At 35.0% G+C, this 24,744-nt stretch overlaps 2 protein-coding genes across 6 annotated transcripts in view; one reads left to right on the top strand and one right to left on the bottom strand.

Annotated features, from left to right (window-relative positions):
• The window catches only part of LOC136032621 (cilia- and flagella-associated protein 298-like), a 100,668-nt gene that overhangs the window by 23,679 nt on the left and 52,245 nt on the right, over window positions 1–24,744 (top strand). The window contains exons 4-5 of the mRNA XM_065712897.1: window positions 2,281–2,436; window positions 7,703–7,909. Of these exons, the coding sequence (XP_065568969.1) occupies window positions 2,281–2,436; window positions 7,703–7,909 (363 nt within the window). The remainder of the gene's footprint in view (window positions 1–2,280; window positions 2,437–7,702; window positions 7,910–24,744) is intronic.
• Window positions 11,663–24,744, bottom strand: part of LOC136032594 (uncharacterized) — a 43,761-nt gene continuing 30,679 nt past the window's right edge. For 2 of the 5 annotated variants that reach the window (XM_065712887.1, XM_065712868.1), the window contains exons 2-5: window positions 19,425–19,690; window positions 15,741–16,482; window positions 13,837–14,070; window positions 11,663–11,856 (exon numbers count right to left, since the gene is read on the bottom strand). In XM_065712887.1, coding sequence (XP_065568959.1) covers window positions 11,740–11,856; window positions 13,837–14,070; window positions 15,741–16,482; window positions 19,425–19,672 — 1,341 coding nt within the window. In that variant the 5' untranslated portion in view covers window positions 19,673–19,690 and the 3' untranslated portion in view covers window positions 11,663–11,739. Of the gene's footprint in view, window positions 11,857–13,836; window positions 14,071–15,740; window positions 16,483–19,424; window positions 19,691–21,486; window positions 21,661–24,744 lie in introns of those variants that run through there. The other 3 variants (XM_065712863.1, XM_065712880.1, XM_065712874.1) reach the window with 3 other exon arrangements.

Raw genomic sequence — 24,744 nt, 5'->3', positions numbered from 1 at the left:
ATCAGTCGACACACAAACATGACGTCACTCGACTCACACACACACAGACAACTTATTTTTATTTATAGATCAATTTGCGTTTTTGTAGTACCCTCTCTTCTACCATTTCTTTCAATTATGGCCTCTCTCAGAGGATATCAAATAATAGATGTCTAAATCTACGAATCTTTAGAGATTTATTTATATGATTAAATCGGTAAGCAACATAAATCTTTCATTTTCGTTTGATTTTGTTTGATGTACAGTCAATTTTTGCATTTGTTTCAACTCTGTCTCTCAAAGCAGAGGTCAGATGATTGCCCTGTATGAGATTTTTTTGGCTTTTTGTTGTATAATCTCTTTGGCATTTCTCTCAGTTCGGGCTCTCTCGTCAGCGGTCACATGATAAAATGATATAAACCTATATATATATATATATATATATATATATATATATATATATATATATATATATATATATATATATATATTATATATATATATATATTATATATATATTATATATATAGATATATATATCTTCTCTATAATTTCTCTCGCTTCCACTTTTGTCTGCAGACATTAGATGATAAATCTACATGCAATCACTTATATTATATCAAATCTATGTTTTTTTTTTCTTTTATTTTACTTTGTCCAAACTTGACAAAGGCTGTTTGCCCAAATTTCAAATATTAATATTTAGCACAAAAAAAATATGTGATTGAGTAAATTTAGAAGTTTTACATTTGACAAGATTTTCTAAATATTAATGCTTATTGATTTTTAAGTTAATCATCAGTGGAATGTGTCTATAAGCGGAAAAATTTAACATGTGTCGTCAATTTTCGTACACCTTCTCTCGCTCTGCATAGTGATTTTGAAAATAGGATTTTGGTTTTTTTTTTTGCGACTGTTTTTTTCTTCCTTTCTGTCTTAAAATGTATGAATACCTAAATGTAAATTGAATGAAGTCTAAGGAAATAGAAGCTCATCTAAGTAGGCTAAATTTAGGCCAAATTGAAGTCCAACTAGAAAGTTAAAAAAAAGTAATCAAATAGTGTTTAAAGCTCAGTTTTAAAGACAAAAGCTCCCCAGTTGGAAAAGAAAAGGTAAAAAAAAATGCTTGAAAGAAACAAATCACACTTTAGATTAGGAATGAATCCTAAAAAAGAATAAAATAACAGAAACGTTTTATCATGGACTATTTCCTTGACCGTGATTTATGTAGGGCTCTGACCATATTATCTCAATTTTTACTCTTCGAGTCGTTTGTTGCTGAAAGAATGAATGATTTGTCTTTATAATAAGAATATTTCAACGATGAGCCCATAAAATCTAGACTATCAACTGGAGAGGAGGAAACATGTTAAGAAAACAATTCTTACTCGGTAGCATGCAGAACAATTAAAGTTAACACATTTTGTGTGCAGCTGACCTTCATCTTCATTTATTTCAGTGGTTTTTTCAATATTTTCAATAGCTTTCCTTCCGTTTTGAGTCATCCCCGAAACAGATAACCCTATGTAAAACTTGTTTGTACAGGACGTTAGAGTAAATCCAGTGAAGTTAGCACAAAATTCATGAAAAAAGTCTATTGAGTAAAGACAATTCTATGAAAAATAGAAGCATAGGTTGCGCTTTGTTTCAGAAAATTGGCCATAATCTTGAATTGACAGTGCTGTATTTAGAAGACTTTTCAAGATTAATCAAAGGTTATTGCAAAAAAACGATAAATTTTGTAGAAAAACTGGAAAAACAGTGAGATGATTGAAGATTAAGAGCAGCTTCATGCGAAATGAGTTAACTATGATTATTTCGTATATTATCAAGAAAGAACAGTTTTCTTCTCTTCAGTTAGTTCTCTAGGCTTATACCGGAAAGTTAAATACCGTAAATTCTGCAAATCTAGAATAAACCATACAAATCTTGAAATCTAGACGTGGCTAGGGGAGCCCTGAAGTCCCCCACCCTACAAACGTATTTGGAGTACTGAGAATCACTTGTGATAAACCTGCTTAAAGTTGTTTCATAAATAGACTTAAAAGTCATCTCTCACCGATTCCTGTCAAATTGAAATTTTGATAAAAAAAAAAAAAGAAGTAAAAACGGACTGTAGGCTATAGACTGAAGGAACATTAAACTAACCATTACTCTCTTCTCTCTCTATCTCTCTATCAGGCTTTGAAATTTGAGTGGTAAAATCATAGATGCTTCGACTCTTCTCGAGTTTTATTTCTTATATATATTTGATTGTAATATGTTTTCACTGCAAAATTAGACATACCTTTCTTTTTAAAGGAGAATGTGAGTGGGGGAAAACCAATGAATGAAGATACGATAACTGAAGCTCTTGTACTTCTAAGGGATACCCTCAAACTATTCATAGATGACCAGGAAGCACTGCGAGAAATTGAAATAGTTTCCCAACTTTTGAAGGATGAAAAATATCCTGGCGTAAGTAAAAATATTAAAGTAAGTAATTAAGTAAGTGCGTAAGTAATTACGCACTTACGTGCGTAATTATGCATAAGTAAGTGCTTAAGAATATTTAGAGCTTTTCATGAAACCCTTTTCTATTAAATTTTTTTCTCTTTTTTTATATACTTGTTACCAGTCCTACACTATTTCACCTACACTACCATTTCACCTACACTACCATTTCACCTACACTATTTTATTGGTGATTTATAGCCTATGTAAGTGATGAATTATAATCAGTTATTTGGAATTTTTTGGGGAGGTTTTAGTAATAGGAGTTCTGCTTTACAGGTAGTATCATTCTTCTTTGATGATGAAAAATAAGATGGTAATCAAGTTGCATTCTAATTTTCTAAAGTTCATCAAGGGATTTTTCAGGAGATAAAAATTACATAACAGTCTTGTTGCCATTTAATTTGCCAACATTCTAGCTTGTGCGTTTCACGATGATATTTCATTCTTCAATTTCACTGGTTCTTGGCTGCCTTGTTACTTTTTCGCTGGCTCTTCTTTCATTAAATAAAAAAACAATTTTTTTAACTGAAAGTAAGGAGCGACATTAAAACTTAAAACGACCAGAAATTACTTCGTATATGAAAGAGGCTGCTTCATCATCAACGCCTCGCTCTTTACGCTAAAGTTTGACTCTTTCTCTCAATTCTTCTTTTTAAAACAGTAAAAAACTTTAGCGTAAAGAGCGGGGCGTTGATGAGGAAGCAGCCTCTTTCATATACGAAGTAATTTCTGGTCGTTTTAAGTTTTAATGTCGCTCCTTACTTTCAGTTAAAAAAAAAAAGTTTTTTTTTATTTAATTTCTGAATGTTTTTGAATCAATGCATGTTTTGATTTTGGCTCTCCGCAGAGGAATAATTAAAACGAAATTTGCATTTTTTTTTTCATTTTTTTTTGGCTAAATGGCTTTCTCATGATTTTGATCGAATGATTTTGAGAAAAAAAGAGCGGAGGAGGAAGCCTAGTTGCCCTCCGATTTTTTGGTTGATTAAAAAGGCAACTAGAACTTTTAATTTTTTACGAATATTTTTATTAGTAAAAGATTTACGTAACTTATAAATTAGCTTACGTAAAGAACTTTTGTATTCTCATATTTTTATTACATATATGAGGGGGTTCGCCGCCTTGTCAGATCCTCGCTCTTTACACTAAAGCTTAAATTTTGTCCCAATTCATTAAGAATGACCCCAGAATCACAAAAACCGTAGAATAAATAGTTGAAATTACTAAAAATACTTTAGCGTAAAGAGCGAGGTATTAGGAGGAGGTGAGCCCCTCAAATGGGTAATAATTTCTGTTTGTTTTAAGTTTTAATGCTGCTCCTTACTTCCAGCTGAAAGAACTTTTTCATATTTATTTTTTCATTGTTTTTTTTTAAAATAATGCTAGTAAATCCTGCGCTCCCTTCATGGAGATTTTCTTCCCCCATGACAAATTATCGATGGAATGTTCCCCCAGCATATCTCCCTCTTCTCAACCCCTCCCCCCAACCGAAAAAATCCTCCTGAAAACGCCTGTACACTTCCCAATAACCATTACTATATGTAAGCACTGGTCAAAGTTTGTAACTTGTTGCCCCTCCCACAGGGACTGTGGAGGAGTAAGTCGTCTCCAAAGACATAGTTATAAGGTTTTTCGACTACGCTGAATAAAATGGCTATCTCAGAATTTTTATCCGTTGACTTTGGTAAAATAATTAGCGTGGGAGGGGGCCTAGGTGCCCTCCAATTTTTTGGTCACTTAAAAAGGTCACTAGAACTTTTCATTTCCGTTAGAATGAGCCCTCTTGCAACATTCTAGGACAACTGGGTCGATACGATCACCCCTGGGGAAAAAAAAAGCAACAAAAAAACAAATAAACACGCATCCGTGATCTACCTTCTGGCAAAAATACAAAATTCCAAAATTTTGTAGATAGGAGCTTGAAACTTCTACAGTTGTGTTCTCTGATACGCTGAATCTGATGGTGTGATTTTCGTTAATATTCTATGACTTCTAGGGGGCGTTTCCCCCTATTTTCTAAAATAACACAAATTTTCTCAGGCTCGTAACTTTTGATAGGTAAGACTAAACTTGATGAAACTTATATATTTAAAATCAGCATTAAAATGCGATTCTTTTGATGTAGGTATTGGTACCAAAATTCCATTTTTTAGAGTTTTGGTTACTATTGAGCCGGGTCGCTCCTTACTGCAGTTCGTTACCACGAAATGTTTGATTGGTGATTTCTAACATGAATAATCGACGAATTATTATTGTCAGTTATTCAAACTTCGGAACATGTTTTACGGCGGCTGGTTCAATGAGCACATCTGTTTTGAGAAATTAAAAACTAGATGATAATGTTTTTTAAACGTGAATTATAAATTTTCAAAAATTCAAGTGCCTGCCCTTTACATCTGTTTTTAAATTTCAATATACTTGGAAAAAGTTTGGTTTGAATCTTTACAGAAAACATAACAGAGAAATTATTTTAAGTTCCAAATGAGGATTTGAGTAATTCTAGCTTCGAAACCAACAGAAGGGAAATTTAAGGTGTTTACATACAATATTATAGGAAGCATTCTACCCGAAAATGATGTCAATTCTTTGGCTTTGCAAAATATATCCAACTCATTTAAGAATGAAATACTAATTAAACCTTGTCTTGGATTATTGCAAATCACAATGAGCAATTTAGTAATCCTAGATTTACAGAATTTATCCAACCCCAAAAATTGCAAAGCATAACATTTTTATGGTGAGTTTTCTTAGATAATTTATTCGAACACAGAATTTTTGCTTTCCAGAAAAGAACCAAAACTGTAAGCCTGAGACTTTTCTAGCTTGTGTTCTCCAATGGACGCATTTAGAATCAAGTTCAAGGCGAAATTGAGCTTATGTAGAAAGAGCAAAAACTTTTTCTCACTGCAAAATCCGTATATTTTACTAATGTAGAATTTAAATGAGTATAGTATGAATTAAATATGAGTATAGTAGAAAATGTATTAAATATGAACAAAGTAGAATTTAAATATGTAGAAATTTACCTACATAAATTACAAACAGAATCGAGCAGATACATTGTGACAGAGGAGACGAAAATTAAAGCGAACATAAATTACCATGATGAATAAGGGGCTGGCATGTCTCATTCCCCTCCCAATCCTCCATTACAATAGTCTCATTTGCGCTTCAATATAAATACCTCGTTGTAACTGAATTGTTTATTAAATTTATTTTTTGTTTGTTTGAAAGAAATGGGCTTAGAGGGGAAATAACATCGATCAAAGTTTATTACATATTAAGCAAATAAAACCAAATTATTTATTAAAATTGTCAAATATTTTTTTTCAAATGAAAGCAAAGACTAACATTTCAACTTAAAATGGTCAGAAATTATTCTGCATTTGTGGAAAGTTATCCCTCTTCAATACCCTATTCTTTATGCTCTGAGAATTGTCAGTGCATGATAATATAATAACGTGTATGAGTACGAGAATTGTGTATTTAATTGTCTTTTAGAGCATTATTTACTTAGAACATTACTTTTAGAATATTTAAAATAAAAAAGAACAGAAATTGTCAATTAATCTGATGCTGTTGACTCTTTAGACGTTTAAGGGCTACTTTTGCAGTTAATATAAAAAACCCTTAAAATACAAACATTGACAGAAATTGAACCATATTTGTGAAATATGTGCCTATTGTATTTTGATTCTCAATTTCTATATCAGGTTGTTTTTCAGTAAGCTCAAAAATTCGTGACCACTGTGATTTTGACTCAATTTAACACTAGGCGCCTAGTCTCTTTGACTGAGATATGATTTTTGCTCGGAGCTAAGTGGGTGTGAGGCACGAAATATCTTTTAGTATGAAACCAGGATAGTGTATCTAAAGAGACAGGCATGGATGGACCTGGTTTGAGAAAGGTGATTTAGTAAACTAAGCGATTTCAATACGCCAATGGGTATTTCTTGAGAAAATCTTGTGCCGCGAGCATGGTGAAAATCCAAGAACAAATTTGGTTTTCACTGAGATAAAACTAGTTCTTTTCCTTTGCTTGTTTCTGTATTTTAATAATCTGTACTTGCTAGAGGCATTTCCCAGTTTAAGGGGTCTTAGATGCACTGCTCTGTACTCTTCAGTAGGAAGATTCGTTATTCTATTCTTAGTAGAGTTATTTATTACTATATGGTACCTTACCGTTTGCATGATCGAAACTGTCTCTTGCAGATTAAATCCAAAAACGAATCACACTTTTGTTAAAAAATGTCTGCCACCTCCAAGCAAAGATATAGTGAGTATCATTTATGGCTCTAGGCTTTTGCAGGGAGGGCTGTCCCCCTCTCCCTCCCCCAAGTTTTTTTGGTACCTGATATTAAATTTCTTTTTTTATATTCTTACACTTCCGTGGTATACCTTGCTTCCTCCATATTATGTGGCCTAAAACCGCTACTGGTAAGTATCAATTGTTACAATTATTGTTTATGATGATTTCTGTTTTTGAGATTGTGCCTGCAAGACCAAGTCTATCATTAATATGAAAAGAAATATGGTATGTTTAACAATTGGTAACTGAAGCCAGTATTTTCATGGAATATTTTTTTATATTCAATGCTAGTAAGGTTTCGGATACTCGTAAAAAAGTGTAGGGATTGGGGCGGGGGTCAGTGATGTGACTGTTTAAGCTCAGCCTGAGTCAACCCAGCTCTAAATGGCTACCCGGACAAATCTGGGGAAGGTAAACAGGAAGGCGTACGAAAGCACTGGATGGTTGGCCCCCAATTTTTTATTGCACTTCTTGACTGGAGACCAGTAAGGACTGAATAGTCAAATGCTGTATTCTTTCCTTTTTTACCTTTACAAGGCAGTGTGCGCTCCTTTTCTTAATCTGGAGCCTGAAAGCAATTGAGTATTTCTCATTTTAATAATATAGAGATTCATATTTAGCTGCATAAGTATACTTGTATTGTCTAACGACTGGAGGATTAAATTGAAGCTTTTAGGAAAAGCTATTTTTGGTGAGAAAGAAAGGGTAAGCGGGCCTCTAATTTTTCGCTTAGGAAAGCAAGGCAAAGTTTTTTTGCCCTACTCACAAAATAATATACGTTTACTTTAATATCTGTCATATGATAGGCTCTTTAGCTGATCAGTTTGTATGTGTTCTTGTCTTTCGTACAACACCTTTTTCAAGATATTTTCCCCTAAAAATTGGACTTCTTGGATTTTGTTGAAATTTATATTACAGGCTTATAATACAAAGGACTATTCCCTATGGTTTTCGTCTAGGGAGTTGGAGCTCTCGAAGAAAATTTCCGATTATGTGGGTAAAAATGAAAAAACAAAAGCCACTTTTCGACTCAACCCAAATAAAGATGGTATCCCTACACGAGGTGTTAAAGAAGACGAGACGCAGTTTCTATTGCATACTTTCAGGAGGCAGGAAGAACTTGCGGTGAGTTAAAATTGTTATTCTTTAATAAAAGTTATCAGTTATACTTTATCATCTGGTGCAATAGTTAACAATAAGCCTGATACAGGCACGTACACATATTTTTTTTTTTGGGGGGGGGGGGGGGTAAAACCTTCGAAACAGTATATATAAAGTATCACTTTTTTTATTTAGTAATCCAAAAAGCACGTATATCGGAAAATACAGAATAACTTTAATCTGTAGTATTGTAGTGGATGTGGGGAAGAAGACTGAAGCCACAAAATTACGTTTTAGGCTCAGGTATGTTCATAGCGATTTAGAACCAGTGATTAATCTCTTATATCCCACTGAAAGGGAAATTTAGGGTTAACAGTGCAATATGGATGCTTTGGGCGGTAGTTCTTCTATTGCAAAAACGTAGATTTTAATGAAAAACGATTGTTTCCAAAATTGCTCCATTAAAAGCTTTACTTTATCCTGAAAAGGGGGGGATAAACGTCCTAATATCAAGGAAAATTCTATTTTGCTGTGGAAATCAAACTCTTTGCAAAAAAAATAACAGTACAATTGCTAATTACTTCAAAGTGGGAAAAAAATTAGATAGAAAATGGGTTAATAATTGGGAAGTGACTTGACCGGATAATTACATGCTATAAAATCCCCCAAAAAAGGCATCACGCATGTATCTAGATTCTTAATAAATGTCCTACTTTGCCAGAAATCCCAAGAAACCATGGGCAAGTTAAACATTTCACAAAATTTTCAGTGGGGGGGGCAGGAAGGCCCCCCCCTCCCCTTCGTACGTGCCAGGCCTGATATAAGAGAACATAAATCATCTATGTAGATTCTGATCAACATGTAGATTTGGGCAATGAAAAAATTAGCATGAAGCCTCAAGCAGGATGAGACACTAAATAATAACCCAAATCTATCATATTTTGATTTTGGATGATTAGGGCGAGAATATATATTTTTTAAATTTGGCTTGATATTTGTCAATATTCTTCTTTTGAGTCCCTTTTTTTTCTTTGATTTTCTCCCTCCATAATTTTGCTGGTTTGTTAAAATAATTGCTGGTGATCTACAATAATTAGCACGTAATCTGAGCGTGGAATAGCTGTATGGCAGAAAGTTCATTTGGACCTGAGCCTTTCCTATCTTCCTTTGAGGACTCACGGTATTCTATTATTCCGGTCAATTTCAAATTGGCCATAATACGCATGCTCCTAGAGATTGACACAAATTTATAGGCTTTTGGATTATTTTGAATAATGTATTCTTCAAAAAAAAATAAAACAATCAAGAGAGGTTTTTTATTTACTTTGGCAAATGTTTTCTCAGGCATAAAAACCTCCCCCACTCCTTTTCTGACAGCTTGTAGAAAAAACGAATCAGAATCCTAATCTACAAAAAACCTAAAAGACTCGTTGGTGAATCGAAAATAAAGGTAATTAAATCAACAAGTGCCCTTTATAGCATGAGCCGGTGGTAATATTGCTCTATGCTGCTACTAAGGCCATATCCAGGGGTAGTCTAGGGGGTTTGAACCCCCCCCCCCCCTCCCTTTGAAATTTTCAAAGGGAGGGGGGGGGGGTTCAAATCACTTGTCAAATTGTAAAAAAATAAGATATAAACAAATTTTGATGCATTGTTTGAAGTTTTTTGTGCCCCCCCCCCTCCTGGCTGCTACTGTTCCTTACAGTATTAGCAGATAATCTTAAAGCTGCCTATGACTCTTTTATTTTAACCAGTTCTGTTTACGTTTCCGTTGCACGGCCCTGAAGTTCCAGTTCCGCTAGTGCCACATATATTACCGGCGGTAAGTCCTGACACCCTTTATGCTTTTTATTTGTAATCTACGCTATTCTGGTTTTGCGATCCATATCTACAGTTGGTGCGGGCGCTTCTCCCAACAGCAGCTGATAATCCCAAAGCTGTCCATATGTTACAATTCATTCTAAATCAGCACTGGTTACATTCCTGGTAGCACTGCTGCTGGTAAAAGTGGAGGTTTGCTACTACTACTTTTAATGACGATCATTAATCTTAAGGATTGCTACGCCTTCGGATCGTAACGTGCCCCTGAAATTCAGTTGCGTCCGTTACTATTTGTTGTTGCAACTTTTATCCAGCTGGTTTTAGGGAGGGGGGGCTGGAGAAGGCGGGTAAAATTATAAGAAACATCTTCCTGAAGAAAGACTTTATTTAACGTTTGAAATTAATCTGAACAACGATACCCGAGTTTTCTGTCAACATGTTTTGAGCAGTATCAGGCCTTTCCATCTTGCTTTGCTTAGGGTGCGTTTGTGCATTGGATGAAGCATGAAGCTTTAACTGTAGAGTATTTAACTGTAGATACTGTAGATAGTTAAAGTATTTAAGCTTTAACTGTAGATACGCTGAATCTGATGGTGTGATCTTTGTTAAGATTCTATGAATTTTATGAGGTTTTCCCCCCTACTTTCAATAATAAGGTAAATTTTCTCAGGCTACAACTACTCTAAATTAAATTTTTAATATTCACAGTCTTAACGGTGTGATAGGGCGTTGCAAAATGTACATTTGGCACCCTTCATCTAGCAAAACCTAGATCTGTTTAAAACTGCTTTTAATTCTAAATTTGTCTATGCCTTTTACTTGAAGTCTATGCCTCTTTATATTTCTTACATTTATCATGTAATCGCAAAATTTCTGCTAAAAACTCTGTTTCAGTTGTGGCTCAAGTCAATTCCGTGTTTCAAGTTAGCTAAAACTTCAGAAACTGTTTAAAAAACCTGATCAGTCTTGGATCTAAGCTTGGCTTCTACCTCTCACATTGTGAGTAGCTGCTGCTACTCCTGCTGTGAATAACGTCTACTTGACTACGGTTCTAGAAATAATGTTTTTGGTGCTCTAGCATACAACACTTTCTGCAAATCTTAAAGCTTTCTGTGTGTTTATTTATTATCAGTCCCATTTATAGAGAGTGCTGTCATTAGCACAAGTCAGTAGAACCACTGCTGCTACTTGTAGCATGAGCAAATAGTTCTAACGCTATCTGTGATTTTAATTTTAATCGATGCTGGTTATGCTCCAATAGCATGTTTCGGTAGTTCAGTTGCTGGTACTACTACTACCTGAAGTTTCGTCTTTTAATCTTAAAACTGTTTTCTTTTAATCGTACTCAGTGATGGTCGTGTTACCAGTAGCCCCCGCCGTTTGTACAGCTATTCCTGCTCCAATTCACAGCGGCATTTGCTAGGTCAGAGTCATCTATGTGTTTAATTATATTCAGTGCTGGTTGTACTTCTGGTGTCATATGGTAGAATTAAATTTGCGGCTATTCGCAGTAGTGGCTGCTAATCCTAAAGTTACTTTTGCTTAATTAATTGAACAGAGTATGGGTTACGTTTTTCCTAGCATCAGCCTAAAGTTTGGTAGCTGCAACTACTGCGTGCAGCAGTTGCTGGTATATCTAAACCTGACTTTTAATCATCGTCCCTCGGTGTCTTTTCTGTCTTCAGTTTTGTCAGCCAGTCGCAAAGCTGCTGTTGTTTATTGAATCTGTAGCAGCCATTTCTTGGGGCTACGGCTTTTTAATCGATATTTAACTCTTTCTAATTCCACTGGGAAGCGCTATACTCCCTGTGGTGCTGGTAATTTAAGGTTCTTTTACGGTCACGTTGAAGTGCAAAGAATTAGTCCTGTTCTGTGTCGTACTGTACTTGGCTTTACTACAAACAAGCATCATGTGCAACAGAAAAGCCCCAAAAATTAGGTTAATGATCCTCTAAATGTGGTGAAATGAAATTTATTTAGGAATAGTATGTGACTTTAAATAGGTAAAAAGGTAGATTAAAGTCAGGCTGAAGTTAGATTATCTTGTGGTTGGCTACCGTATCTGTTTCAGCCAGTGCAATTTCAGCATCTTCCTTCTTTTTCAAGTAGGCGAATGTCAAATGAGCGTTGTCATTTCCCACCACAACCAGCTGAAATAAAAATGCAAGTGAGATCCCAGTTAACAGTACTAGACATAAATTAAGTGGAATTTATTAAAGTAAATAAATGTGCCCTACAGTTTAGAAAGAAAGTAGAGAATATTAAAAAATATTTTACCCAATACTTTTCTAATTAGCTGTCTTCAGGGTGGAAACTAGAAGTAACAAAAATAGAATTGAATTCTAGCGATAGTGGGAGTTAGTGTAACTCCCAAATGACGCCCCTGGTACCAGTAATAGATTTTTACCTTCGCATTAGCACGACCTTTAAAATTCTAACAATATTGAAAATAAAAGTTTATTGTTCTAATAGGTAAGTGGGAACCTATACAACAATATATATATATATATATATATATATATATATATATATATATATATATATATATATATATATATATATATATATATATATATATATATATATATATATATATATATATATATTATGTTATTATATATTATATCGTATATGTTATTATATATGTCACGTTTTAGAAAAAGATGTGGTTGTAGAATCATCAAACACAAGTAAAAAACATATCGTACCAAACAGCTAAAAAGATATAGCTGTCCTTTGAAGGTGTAGTTGTCTTTGGCTTCCAAGATATATTTAATGCTTGAATATTTACGTGCTAAGCGTTGGCAAATTTAATTACTTACTTATTTTCATGATTCAACGTAGTAGCACTGAGGTAAAGGTGGTATTGCCCTAAGAATTTGACAAATTTGATGCAGCTGAGATAAAACAGCTACAAAAAAAAGTAAAAACTTACAAATTTTTGGTTTTCTGGGATAAATAGACTAATAGGAAATAAAGGAGACATAACAGTTTTTGTTTTGATACTCTTGGTACTTTAATTTGCTATATGCACACTTTTGCTGGATATAGAAAACACATTCTTCAGTTCTGATTGAAAACAGAGTGAACAGCATATTCAAACATATCACCGAATTTACCGTCTGGTGATATGAAATGTGGCTCCTGTACAATTAGAACTCCAGTCAGAGCCTATAATCCTGGAACAGAACTTCACTATAAAAGATTATTTCGGAGGGGTGAAATAACAAAAACCATTTTGCTACTTTTATAAGAATGTCTAAGTTACCTATTGAAAACAGGTTTGATTTTTATTTCTTTTAGCCACTTGACAATATATCTTCTATATATGTATAGAAAAGTGGCCTCTTTCCTTCCTTACAGCTGAATCAAGATAATCAGAACGTCTGATATGTTTGTATAGATTTTTGTATTGATATATTTGGTCTATAAAACAGCTTCTTGGGACTAGGAAGCTTTCAGCAAATTAAAATTTTTTACTGCAAAGGCAGAGATCTTCAATGCAAAATTCCAAAAACGATTGATCTATATTGAACTTTGAGCTTATTATTAGCTCCTTTTTTTCTTTTTAATTATTCATTTATTTATAAAAAGGGACCATGAGCACTTTTTTTTTTCACGGGAACTTCTCGGAAATTCACTGAGAACTATGGACAATTTCTAACCTTTATTCTCACTCCCATTTCCTTGTTACATGATTTTCGTGATGTCGAACTACTCTTGTTCAAATTTTATTGTACCCCCTCCCCCTTAAGATAGGATCAGGGGATTAACAGTTAAGCCTCCCAAAATAGACAATAACTTACTTATGATTGTACTTCTTAAAAAATCTGCTACTGCTAGTATTAACAACTCACTGCAGCACCAATTTGGCTGAGGCAAATGCAGGTAAGCACGCTCCTCCTCCATCATTATCTATTCAAAGTCTCCCTATTTACATCCTCACACCCCTACTGGGGATGACATGCTTAACGATTGGTCCTAGATGGTTGGCCCATTAGGACAATCTTTTGCAATTTTTCATCCGTAGGACGTGCCTTTGCCATCTCAACCTTTCTCTAATTATAGTCCTCACGTGGAATTGAACCAAACATAGGATTAGAAAATCTACACATATAAGAACGACTTACCTTGGAGCATATAACCATAAGTGTACAAGAGACAACGAATAAAGTCATTGGAACTGTTGTTGTTAATATAAGCTCAAGTAATGTTTGTGTCATACTAAATCTTGTTACCACAAAGTCAGATCGGATTACGGAACGTAGACAAGGGAAGCGGGCAGGTGAACGGTAGTCTGATCCGTCACGACCATAAATACCAAAGAATTCTCTACATTCATCACGTAGAGAGTTGACGCATGCCTATAATAGAAGCGGTTTGTTTACTTTTCTCTTAATTTTGATGAAAGGACTTAGAAACATTAAAGAGTACACTATTATACAAGTCGTGAAGGAAAAATTGCTTTAACTTCAATTATAATTTTATTCTTCTGTATATACTTTCCAATAATTTTTACTTTTCTATCGCTTTCAATTATTTCAGCTACAACGATTTTGAAATACAAAAGATCTAGTATTTTCATCTCTGGCAAAAGTTTTTTCGTTTTTGTTAATTTTGATACAAAGATGAAGAAATGCGTACTAAAGATAAGGAAATTGTCAAAAAAGATTGTTACTCAAAAATATTTTGCCTTTTCTTTGGCTTTCAATTGGGTCTGAAGCCAAGGTGTACGAGTACGAAAGATTAAAGGCTGGATTACAACGGGGATACAAGTCATGATAAATATCATAGCCAGGAAGAGAGTAATGGCCAGAACCATCCTAAAAGAACTATTCCATTAATCAAGATTCAATACAAAGTTGCGTCGTTTACTCAGCTGTAAGGAGAGGGAAGGGAGAAGAAGGAAAAGGTTTTTGCTAACCAGATTTTCACACTTCTGTTAATAAGTGAGATATGTTAATCACCCAACCCTTCTAACGCAAGGCATTTATAGGTTATGAATAGGCATTTGATTCAGCGTATAGCCTATGATTCTTATTTTAATGAAACTTGTATTCTAGAATGGTGTAGCTGATAGTATTATAAAGGAATCAATGCTATATCACAAAGTAATATTGCTTCAGTTAGAATAGAAATTGAGGTTAGTAGTGGGCTTGGAACGGTGCAGCTGATGCGTACTATAAAGGGATTAATGCTATACAAGAGAGTAGTATTGCTTCAGTTAGAATAGAAGTTGAGATTGGTATCGGGCTTGGCATGAAATCATGAGTTAAGTAGGGTTAGATTGTTAAATAAGGTAGAGCATGGTATCAAATGACACGGTAGAACTTCCCTAAACCTAATCAGGCAAGTAAATGTTTGAGAAAACTAAGTCGTTGAAAATAGGACCAAATGAAAATAGGGTTAAACCAACTAGCGTAGATGGGTCGAACGATTTTTCGTAATTCATTATCTTCGATTCGTGAAACATTAATCTGTTTCATCTTCTTTTTATTGTATAGTTGTTAAGAAACTGTCTAAACTTTGAATAAACAGTTCCTGTGGAAGATATCTGCATAGCTTCTTCAACTTCCCCAAGTGTCCATTTTTCAAAAAGATCTCGGTTTCCTAGTTTCCTATTCTCGGTTTTAAGTCATATCTATTTGTTTTTCCATATTTTTATTTTCCTTCAAATGCAATAAAAACATACTATGTAGTGATTATTCTAGATTTTAATTCTTCCATCTCATATCTTTGAATATTGAATGGATAGCGTTTTGATTTCGTTATTGTCTGAGACGCTCAAATCATATGCATCCTATAAGACTATCCTAATAAACACTTTTGTGTTATTTCTAGTTAAGAAATACATATTTTCTTTCGAAAAAGGAAAGAGAGGATGTTGGTATAGCATAGACACGATAGGATGGTGTATATGGTATTTTACGAAAAGGCTCTAATATTGACAAAAACAGGACATGGCATGTAAATGATAGTGAATATAATTATAGTTTTGTAATGAATATGGTTTAGTTGATATTTGTTCCTTTACCTCAATGTTGATATGTAGCTTCGTTCTGTTGAAGATCACAAGCTCATGTTCAAGGGGTATCTGGTATCCTGATTGAGAGGATGGGAGTAAGTCTGTCGAAGCTCTGTAAATTTTCGTTACGTCGGAAAAATTTGTTCTGTCTCCAAAAATACTCAGAGGCCGCAGAACAGCATCTACACAATCAGTTGCCTCTAATGTTTTTTTATCTGGTGAAATATTTACTATGTGACAAGATATCATTAGTAGCTTTTGCAATTCACTTGTCCATAATGTCTCATTACTATCTATATGCACTACTTTCTGGCAATTAGCCAGTACGTTTTGATCACCCATTAGAGCTATAATGTTCTTATTTTTGCTTGGAATCTCTGGACATAGCTTTTCACAATCATAACTTTTATTAGCTCTAAAGCACAGTCCATTATCACAAAAGTGAAGACCCGTTATGTGAAAGCAGTCTATCCTGCGAATACAGCGCCTTGGAGGCTCAAAAAAATCTAACTTACACTGAAACCAATCGGTTACGTTTCGGCAGATTCCTTCTGAACAATTAAACAAACCGTGTAATGTTTTACATTCGTCTTTTCGACAGTAATAGCTGTCCAGCGATTCTATACTTGGAAATATGTCGCAAACGCGATACGAGGTTTCTGTGCAGTTTTCAAATCGTAAAGTTGATCCATTGTTTCGAGCTTGCACCCAAATTTGCATTGCCGCTCCGCCAGATGATTTGGAGAGACACCTAGAAAGGAATTGTATTAGGTTGGTACTATAATGTGCCTTTGTTACACAGATCAGGGCTCTTTTCGATCTGCACTCGGGATAGCAACTTGCTAAATGCGGAACCCAAAGATCTTATCAGTCTTGAAGCTTCCTAACTCCGATACGGAGGGGAACCAAGATATAAAACGTGTCGTATTATAATATCTCCCTTACAAAAGGCAGGTCATCCATAGATACTACTACTACTACCACTAACAACTCACCGCAGCACCAAGCCGCCTGAGGCCAACAACGCTACACACGCCCCTCTATCCCAATCTGTTCTAAGCTTCTCTTTTTAAACCCTCCCAGGAAGTTACCGTTTCTTTTAAATCTTTCTATATGACGTTCTCTAAGGCAAGACGAGAGCGACCTGCTTTTTGGTTTAGCTCTGGAGACGGTTGGCTGAAAAGTAAAATCTTCTGCAACCTGTCATCCTTCATCCACACAACATGCCATAGCCATCTCAAACTTTCTTTCATTATAACCATAACCACATTTTTCGTACAGCCTATTGTCTGAAATACGGTTAGTCAGCCGGGTACCGAGAACAATCCGTAGGCAATTGCTCTGAAACACATCTTGCAAATGTTCATCCGCTTTTCGGTGCCCCCATGCTTCAGAGCCATAATTGACCACAGGCATCATTGTAGATTCTAATATTTCAATCTTGGTTTGCAGATTCATCTTCCTACTCTTCTGAACTTTCTTTAACTATGAAAGAACACCCTGAGCCTCGGCTATCCTGCTTTTAACATCTTCACTGTACTCGCCGTCTTTACTAATAATACAACCAATGTAAGTGAAGCTGTCCACCTTATGCGTCTTTTTGTTAACCAATGTCACCTTTTCACCTTTTTTTATTCCTAGCCTTTGTGAATTAGTCTTCTTAACTTGAATTTTCAAACATACTCTTAACACCCTGAACTCGCAAAATTTCTAAAAGTTCATTCATTTTGCTTAAACTTTCATCAAGGATGCTTAAATCATCAGCATACAAAGCCAGCTGCTAACCATGTTTCCTACCTTAACCGCATCAATATTATTCTCGTACATAGCACTAATCACTTTAATGTATTTGTCCTGTGTACTATATTAGGGCTTGACCTTTGCTAAAGCTCTTCTATCAACAGAATTGAACGCTTGCTCAAAATCTATAATACTGAGAACCAAAGGTGTTTGAAAACTAAAGCACTTTTCAATTATTAATCTAAGATTAAAAATTTGGTCGACTCATCCTCTATCTTTTCCAAAACCACATTGTTCTTCTCTTAAAACTTTGTCTACGTCACCTCTTAGTATAAAAAGTATCATAATACTAAGTAATTTGCTGCCTACAGAGACCAGACTTATGCCTGGGTAATTAGCACACTTACCCTTTATCACCTTTCTTATACAGTGGTCTAATTAAGGTGTTTCTAAAATTGTTAGGTTCTTCCCCTTTTTCAAAAATCATATTCATAATCCTCAATAACTGCTTTCTGATCCCACAGCCATCATATCTAAGAAACTCATTCACCACACTATCAGCACCTGGATGCTTATAATTTTTAATCCTTTTAGTACTGTCGCTAATTCTTCCTTACAAAAAAATCCTTCACATCCAAAGTATCACAAACTTTTTCATTTTCATCTATATCTTTTCCTGCAACTCTATCTTTGTTTAGCACATTCTCAAAATGTTCTGCCCATCTCTCTTTAACTCTTTCCTTATCACTAATTGTGGCCCCGTTCCTATCTTTAACTGGGGAAAGTCCGGGTTGACTACTCCCTCCAAATTTATTAACATGCTAATGATATATTTTACTATTATGCCTTCTAGCTGCATCTTTCAGATCCCCGGAAAATTTATCCATGCCCTCCACTTCACACCTCCTTAGTTCATATTTTAATGCTTTCTCCACTTTCTTCTGTTTTGATAGGATCGGTCACTCAGATAATTCTTGAAGTCCCTTCTCTTTATTAAACATATACCTTTTTTATACAATTATTCCAACCATCTTCCTCATTGTCAAATTTTAAACTTTCAAGTTTACTGTTCAACTGTAACAGGAAAGTTTTGCTCAAATTCTGATCCCAGAGTCTACCAACATCGTAACTTCCTGGGAGATAGTTACCCTTCTGATATTTCAGGTTTGAATTAACCATACTGCACTAGATGGTGATCTTTACTTTTAACATTAATAGCAGCACTCCTATATACCATATATACCTATATACCATATAGTATCCATAGTTTTAGTTTTTAGTGAACTAGGAAAACTGAAATCTGTGATATAGTTCGCAGAAAAGAGAGTTCAAGTCTTTTAATCTACAAGGTAGCCAAGGCTGTTCTTGGCTATTGAGGAAAAAGTGGAGAAGTTAATGTTTTTGCTTTAAGACGTCCTATGCACGATTATATTATATGTAAAGGTTAATAATATATCTCCTCTTTTAATAGCTGTTAAAATTTATTTGTTAGTCTATAAACTTCGAAATTCAGCCTTTACTAATGGTGAATGTATAGTACTACGAATATGCACTAGTTTTTTGTGTAGTATTCAGTGATAAAATAATCGAAAAAATTTCAGCCCCTACTATAGCAGCAGGCCACCCAAGACAAGGTAGCTAGAATCACTCGTATTCAACCCAAATCTATTGAGACCTTTTTTCGTTGCTTCCTATCATGGAGTTATCATTTCGTTTAATTTCTTCTTATAACTCTTCCCGCTTGAATTAAAGTCTTCTGATTTTTTGTTTTGAATGTTGTATTGTTACCAAGTCCAATCTGTGGCACCTTATAATCATTCCACCCTTTTCTATTTACAAAGCATCTTGGTGCTAATCAACAGACTGGTGAAAATAACTTGTTAGTAAGTGTTCTTTGATATTTTGCGTCAGGGAAGGGCTTAATGAACTAAAAACTATAATAATTAGCGTTACCATTCACCACATGTTGTCCAATTGGCATCCTCTACTGCTGCGCCTGCTTGTAGAGTTGTGCACATAATAGGTGTCTCATCCATTCCTAAATCAATTGCCTTTAACGAAGGCACATAAGAAGCGACTGTCAAGTATACCATTGACACTGCACTTAGGACGGCCACCATCTGGCATATGAATAAAACATAGCATATTTTGTTTTCAACTGGGAAGCGTGGTGTTTCTGGCTCTCTGTTTCTTTTGCCCATTTTTTTCGGTTATTGCTTCTGAAAAAAAAAAATATAAATGAGGTGCACTAATTACCCTAAGTAAATTGACTTCTGATAATTTCTTGTTATTAAAAATTGCTGCAAATAACTTTCAATACTCTTTGTTTTACCCCATTCTCTATATGCACCGCTGAAAACGAGTTTATCCTGTTCAAAGTAGTACTGTAGGGCATGAAGTACAACCCTGTTCAGTATGTCATCTGTTGCTATCCTTGCCTTTTCTACAGACTGAAATCGTATTCATTCAATGTACTTCTCACATTTGGAAATAGGTGCGTGATGCGAGACCTCCTGAGTATGATTGATGCTCGAGCACATTGACGTGATTATTCTCGAAAAGCTTTTTCACATAGTATGGGTCAGGACCTTGTTTTGGCACAAAATCGACGAGTTGCTACTCACCAGGTGTTGTTAATTTGTCACTCTTCTTTAAGCTTCCTCAGGACCTCAGTGCGATACTCCTTATTTTACCGTTTGGCCCTTAGAAGTCTATTCAGTCAGAGTGACTTCGATTGGCATCGAAACAAAGACTGATGCTATTGAGTAAAATTTCAACATCTGTTAAAATCAGCTTAACTAGATTGCGCCTTTTAACGGAGCAGGGGTATATGCAGCTCTCGTAGAAGTGTTTTTTTCAAATCTTTGCACCTTGCAAAATGCTTATGTTTTTCTTTTTTTGCTTTCTTTCGTTTTTAAGACTTATCATAGGCCAGCAATAACCTTGATGCTTCAAGGCGCCCTAAGGAGCCAGAAAAATAGGAAATATCTTAAGACCATCTTAAATGCATTGAAAAAAACATTCTATAACTCTGTCAAATGTATTTTGATTCAAGAAAATTTTCCAAGTTCAAAACCTGTTAAGTTCTTAGTTTAGATTACGAAAACGTCTTCTTTTTTCTGATAGATATTAAACTTCCTATATCGGCACTTCTTTTTTGGATTACAGACCCCCCCCCCCCCCCAAAAAAAAAAATAATTGGTTCGTGGCACTAATAAAGAAACATTCCTTTGAGAAAATCTCGAAGACCAGTTATTAGATAGAATTCAAATGTTAGTGAAATCACAATAAGATGCACCAGATTTCTCGCTGTCGGTAGTCTGTAAATACAATATGGAATTATTTTTCTCGATTTTCTTGAACCTTCCAAGCTGTAGGTAAGAAGCGTAATAAGCGCAGGCTAGATAATCCGATATCTATCATTGATGGAGAAATGGCCCAAGGAGGTTGCTGAAAATAACACTTTTAAGTGACTGCAGTATTATAAAATCTTGGTTAGCATGAATTTGTTAATATTTCCCTTTTAATGCACGATATTATTTGTTTATAAAGTTTTTTTTATTTATTCAAGTCAATAGCAACCAGTTGAGGTAAATCCCTAACTGGTTTCATTCATCCTGCTATAAAACTTCAGACTTGATAAAATAATAGGAGAAATGTAGACAAAGAAGACAACTAGTCATTCGCTGAAATTTCTCTTATTAGAATTTTATTTGTACATCAAATCCTAGGGAGAATGAATAATGTTCTGCTGTGGCACGAAAGCCCATTTCCCCCTTCAATCACTCCCTCAGTTAATTCTATATGAAGCTATTTTTCTCTTTAGCTTACCCGTATATTCTTGGATATTATATTTCGTAATACTGTTTATCGCAATATTTTCCATTAGTCATTTTATTCTTTAACTAGTTACTAGCATTATTTACAGGAAATAGTTAAAGGAACAAAAATATTAATTAGGGTTCTTATAGCATAAAATACTAATTAATATACAAATATACAATCGATAACATACACATTGGAGTACTTGCCTTGATTTACCTACGATTATTCTATACTGAAAACAACTTTTATTTCACTTCATGTTCGTACTATCCACTTTCTAGTGCTGCATCAACATTGTTTCCTAGCTCAGTTTCCTCTTGCTGCGCAACGGCAGTGGGAGTGGCTCCATCCTGAGGGGGTCAATATATTCTCCACTTTTTTTTATTCCCAAAGAAAGATTTATATAGAACGAAAATAACGTGTACTAATACTTTAGTTTTATGCTTCCAACTAAGGAACTGTACAATGAATTTTGACAAAAAAAACCTTTTGATTAGTCTATGACGAAAGTTGTGATGAACAAAGTTCTAGCTCATTTTGGCTGGAAAAGAAATGTAATCAAACAGTACGTGCCAATGAACTTAAAAAGCGACTCGGCTCATGGAGCGAATTTACGCTAAAATTTGACTGTCTTAATTTTTAAGAACGACTCCCGAAACACAAGGGCAGATTAAAATAAAAAATGTTTTTTCTTTTAAGTGCTAAGACTTTAATATAAGGAGTAAGGTATTGAGGAGGGGGGCAATCTCTTCATATACGGACTCATTTCTGTTCCTTTTGAGTTTTAATGTTGCTCCTTACTTTCAATTAAAAAAAAATCGTTTTTTATTTAATATTCATATACACACACAAAATAAAATTATTTTAACAAAGCGGCTATCACAAGCCCAAAAGGGCCGAATTCGCACTTGAGTGTCAGTACACAAGGAGAAAAATAGCAAAATTTTAAGAAATGGTCAATGTCATAAAATCATAAAATTGCAATCAATAAAAAAGTCAATCGATAGCATCTCGTAAAATTAAAACAGGAAAATAAATTTAAACTAAAGTCTAGCTAGCAAGAATTACAAACTTTGCAATTGTAGAATAAATACTAAAACTATAAGATAAGAATGGGGGGTTATTGATTTAAAATTTCAACTAGGTGAGGGATGAGCGTTCTTCTATATCTTTCTGTGGAAACTCTTATTGGGGCAATAAGGGGGATTTTTCGTGAAACAGACCGTGGGGGTGAGTTTGGGGGGGGGGGGGTAAATGTCCTCTAGGGAAAAGAGAAGTAGTACGAAGGTTATGCTCGGCATTGTGGGCAAAAGGCAATGAAACTTGTGCTCTCCTTTCCTTAAAGGTGACTAGCTTTGCTCTCTGAAGAAGGGAAATGTAATTGCACTTACCCTTATTGAAGATAATTCTTAGGCACCTTTTTTGAACTGCCTCTATTCTGTCTGACAATTCGTTGGAGATGCCAGGATGCCAAACAGGACAAGCGTCTTCGAGGGTAGGACGTACAAAAGAGAGTCAAATCCTCAAACAATTCGAATTAGGACATTTAAATTTATTAAGGAGTTTGAGGAGAGAAAATGCAGTATTTGTTCGGTTTAAGAAATCATTAACGTGGCAATCTCACTATAAGTCGCTTGAGATGGTAACACCCAGTAATTTCATAATATTAACAGCCATTTCAGGGGGGATTGGACAGGAAAAAAAAGGGGGAGTTTTAAGGAATATAACTGTTAAAACTGTTGACATTAAAGGGTTGACTTTCATATCACTAGTGACAGTTTCCTGGACCTAAGAGGGTTCCCTGGGGCACACCATTATAAATTGGGACCGGATAAGAATATATAGTTAGGTATTTGCCGACTTGCGTTCTGTTAGATAGGAAGGACGAAATTATTTTTATTAACTAGGGGTCAACTAGAAAGTCCATGGTTAGTTTTCTTACTAATGTATTATGGTTAATTAAATAAAAAGCTTTCTGTAAGTCAACTACGATAACATTGAGTAAGGTATTGGGTTTTTCAAGTTTGTTACATATAGTGTTTAAAAGGTGAACGAGATAGTGTGTGGTAGAAATAGAGCGCAAATTTCCGAATTGCCTTTGGAAAACATTTGGGATTATTTTTACTTTCAACCAATCAGCTAAAAAGCTTTGATTTAACTTGGAAAAAGCCTGAGTAAGAGTAATGGGCCGGATACCAGCAAAATCATGTTTGCTTCCATTTTTTTACGGGAATAAAGAAACCTAATTTCCAACAAGCAGGGAACTTACCAGTAGAGGTAATTTCATTAAAAGGTACGGACAAAGGGACTGAAAGAATGTCTGTAAAGGCTTTAATTGGCACATTTGGGAGGTCTAGTGGACAGGTGCTGTACTTCTTAATGTATTTAATTTATGTATTTAATTTTTGCCTCAATATCTGAGGGAAAAATAATAGGGAAATTCGGACAATGTAGATCATGTGCTGTATTAAGAGAGAGGAGAGGGAGGCTTTGAACTATGGATGAAAGAAATTTATTCAGATCATTGGCTGTAACTAGGGGTTATCCTTGTAAATGGAAATATATATTCTTATATGTAGGGAGTAGAGTAGAGTAGACTACTCTACGTAGAGTAGGGAGGGTATAGGGCAACATGCTGTAAGTGGGGAGGAATTAAGACTTATGTATGCAGGGTGGGGGGTAACGAAGGGTAAGGGAGGGGAGGTCGTAATCGGTAAGGTTTGTTAATTGTTGAGCTGCGTGCGACGAACTTCGATGAGAGATTTGTGCTTGGGTGCGGTGCACTAAAAGTTAACGGCAGAAGGTAGATGAGTGGCTCATACAGTTCTTATCTTTGGACAGGGACACTGGGACAGGGTTCTAGGGAGAAACCTTAGCCTCTGCTACTGGTGAGGCATGAGCAAAACTACAACATTTGTCAATGCAAGCTAAAACCGGACAAAGGTCCACATAGCCAAAACTGCACTTAACGGAACTTTCGTAAGCAGTGCAAAAACTTGCACTGCTTACGAAATTTAAGGCGAATATGATTAAAATGTTTACATATCACATTTATTTTCCTGCTTATTCTTCTGTAATTTTCCTTAACTCTATTATCGAAAACACTTTTTTGCTGGAGTATGGTTGAAGCACGAATGTGTTCAAATACACAATTGTCTCCTAATTGGCAAGAACCTGCCAACATCAAACTAGCACATTTGGTTTATTAGCAGAAGAGGCAGTCTTATTATGCGGGTTATTCGCCTTGCTAATGTCCACACGTTCTTGGGCATCTGTAATGTGGTAATCAACGTTACTATTATGATTAGTCTGTATCTTGGTTGGATTGAGGTTGAGGAAAATTTCCAAATTTATGCCACTTGTTGTGACAGGTATCACTGGGTTTAATCATATATGTTCTTCATCAATATTCATTGGGTTTATTGGCACTTTTTTTATGGCACTTAGT

This window comes from Artemia franciscana, chromosome 1 (genome assembly GCF_032884065.1).
Source record: "Artemia franciscana chromosome 1, ASM3288406v1, whole genome shotgun sequence".
In the NCBI taxonomy this organism is placed as follows: domain Eukaryota; kingdom Metazoa; phylum Arthropoda; class Branchiopoda; order Anostraca; family Artemiidae; genus Artemia; species Artemia franciscana.
Note: the sequence above shows the minus strand (reverse complement) of the source record. Positions and strands in the feature narration are given on the sequence as shown.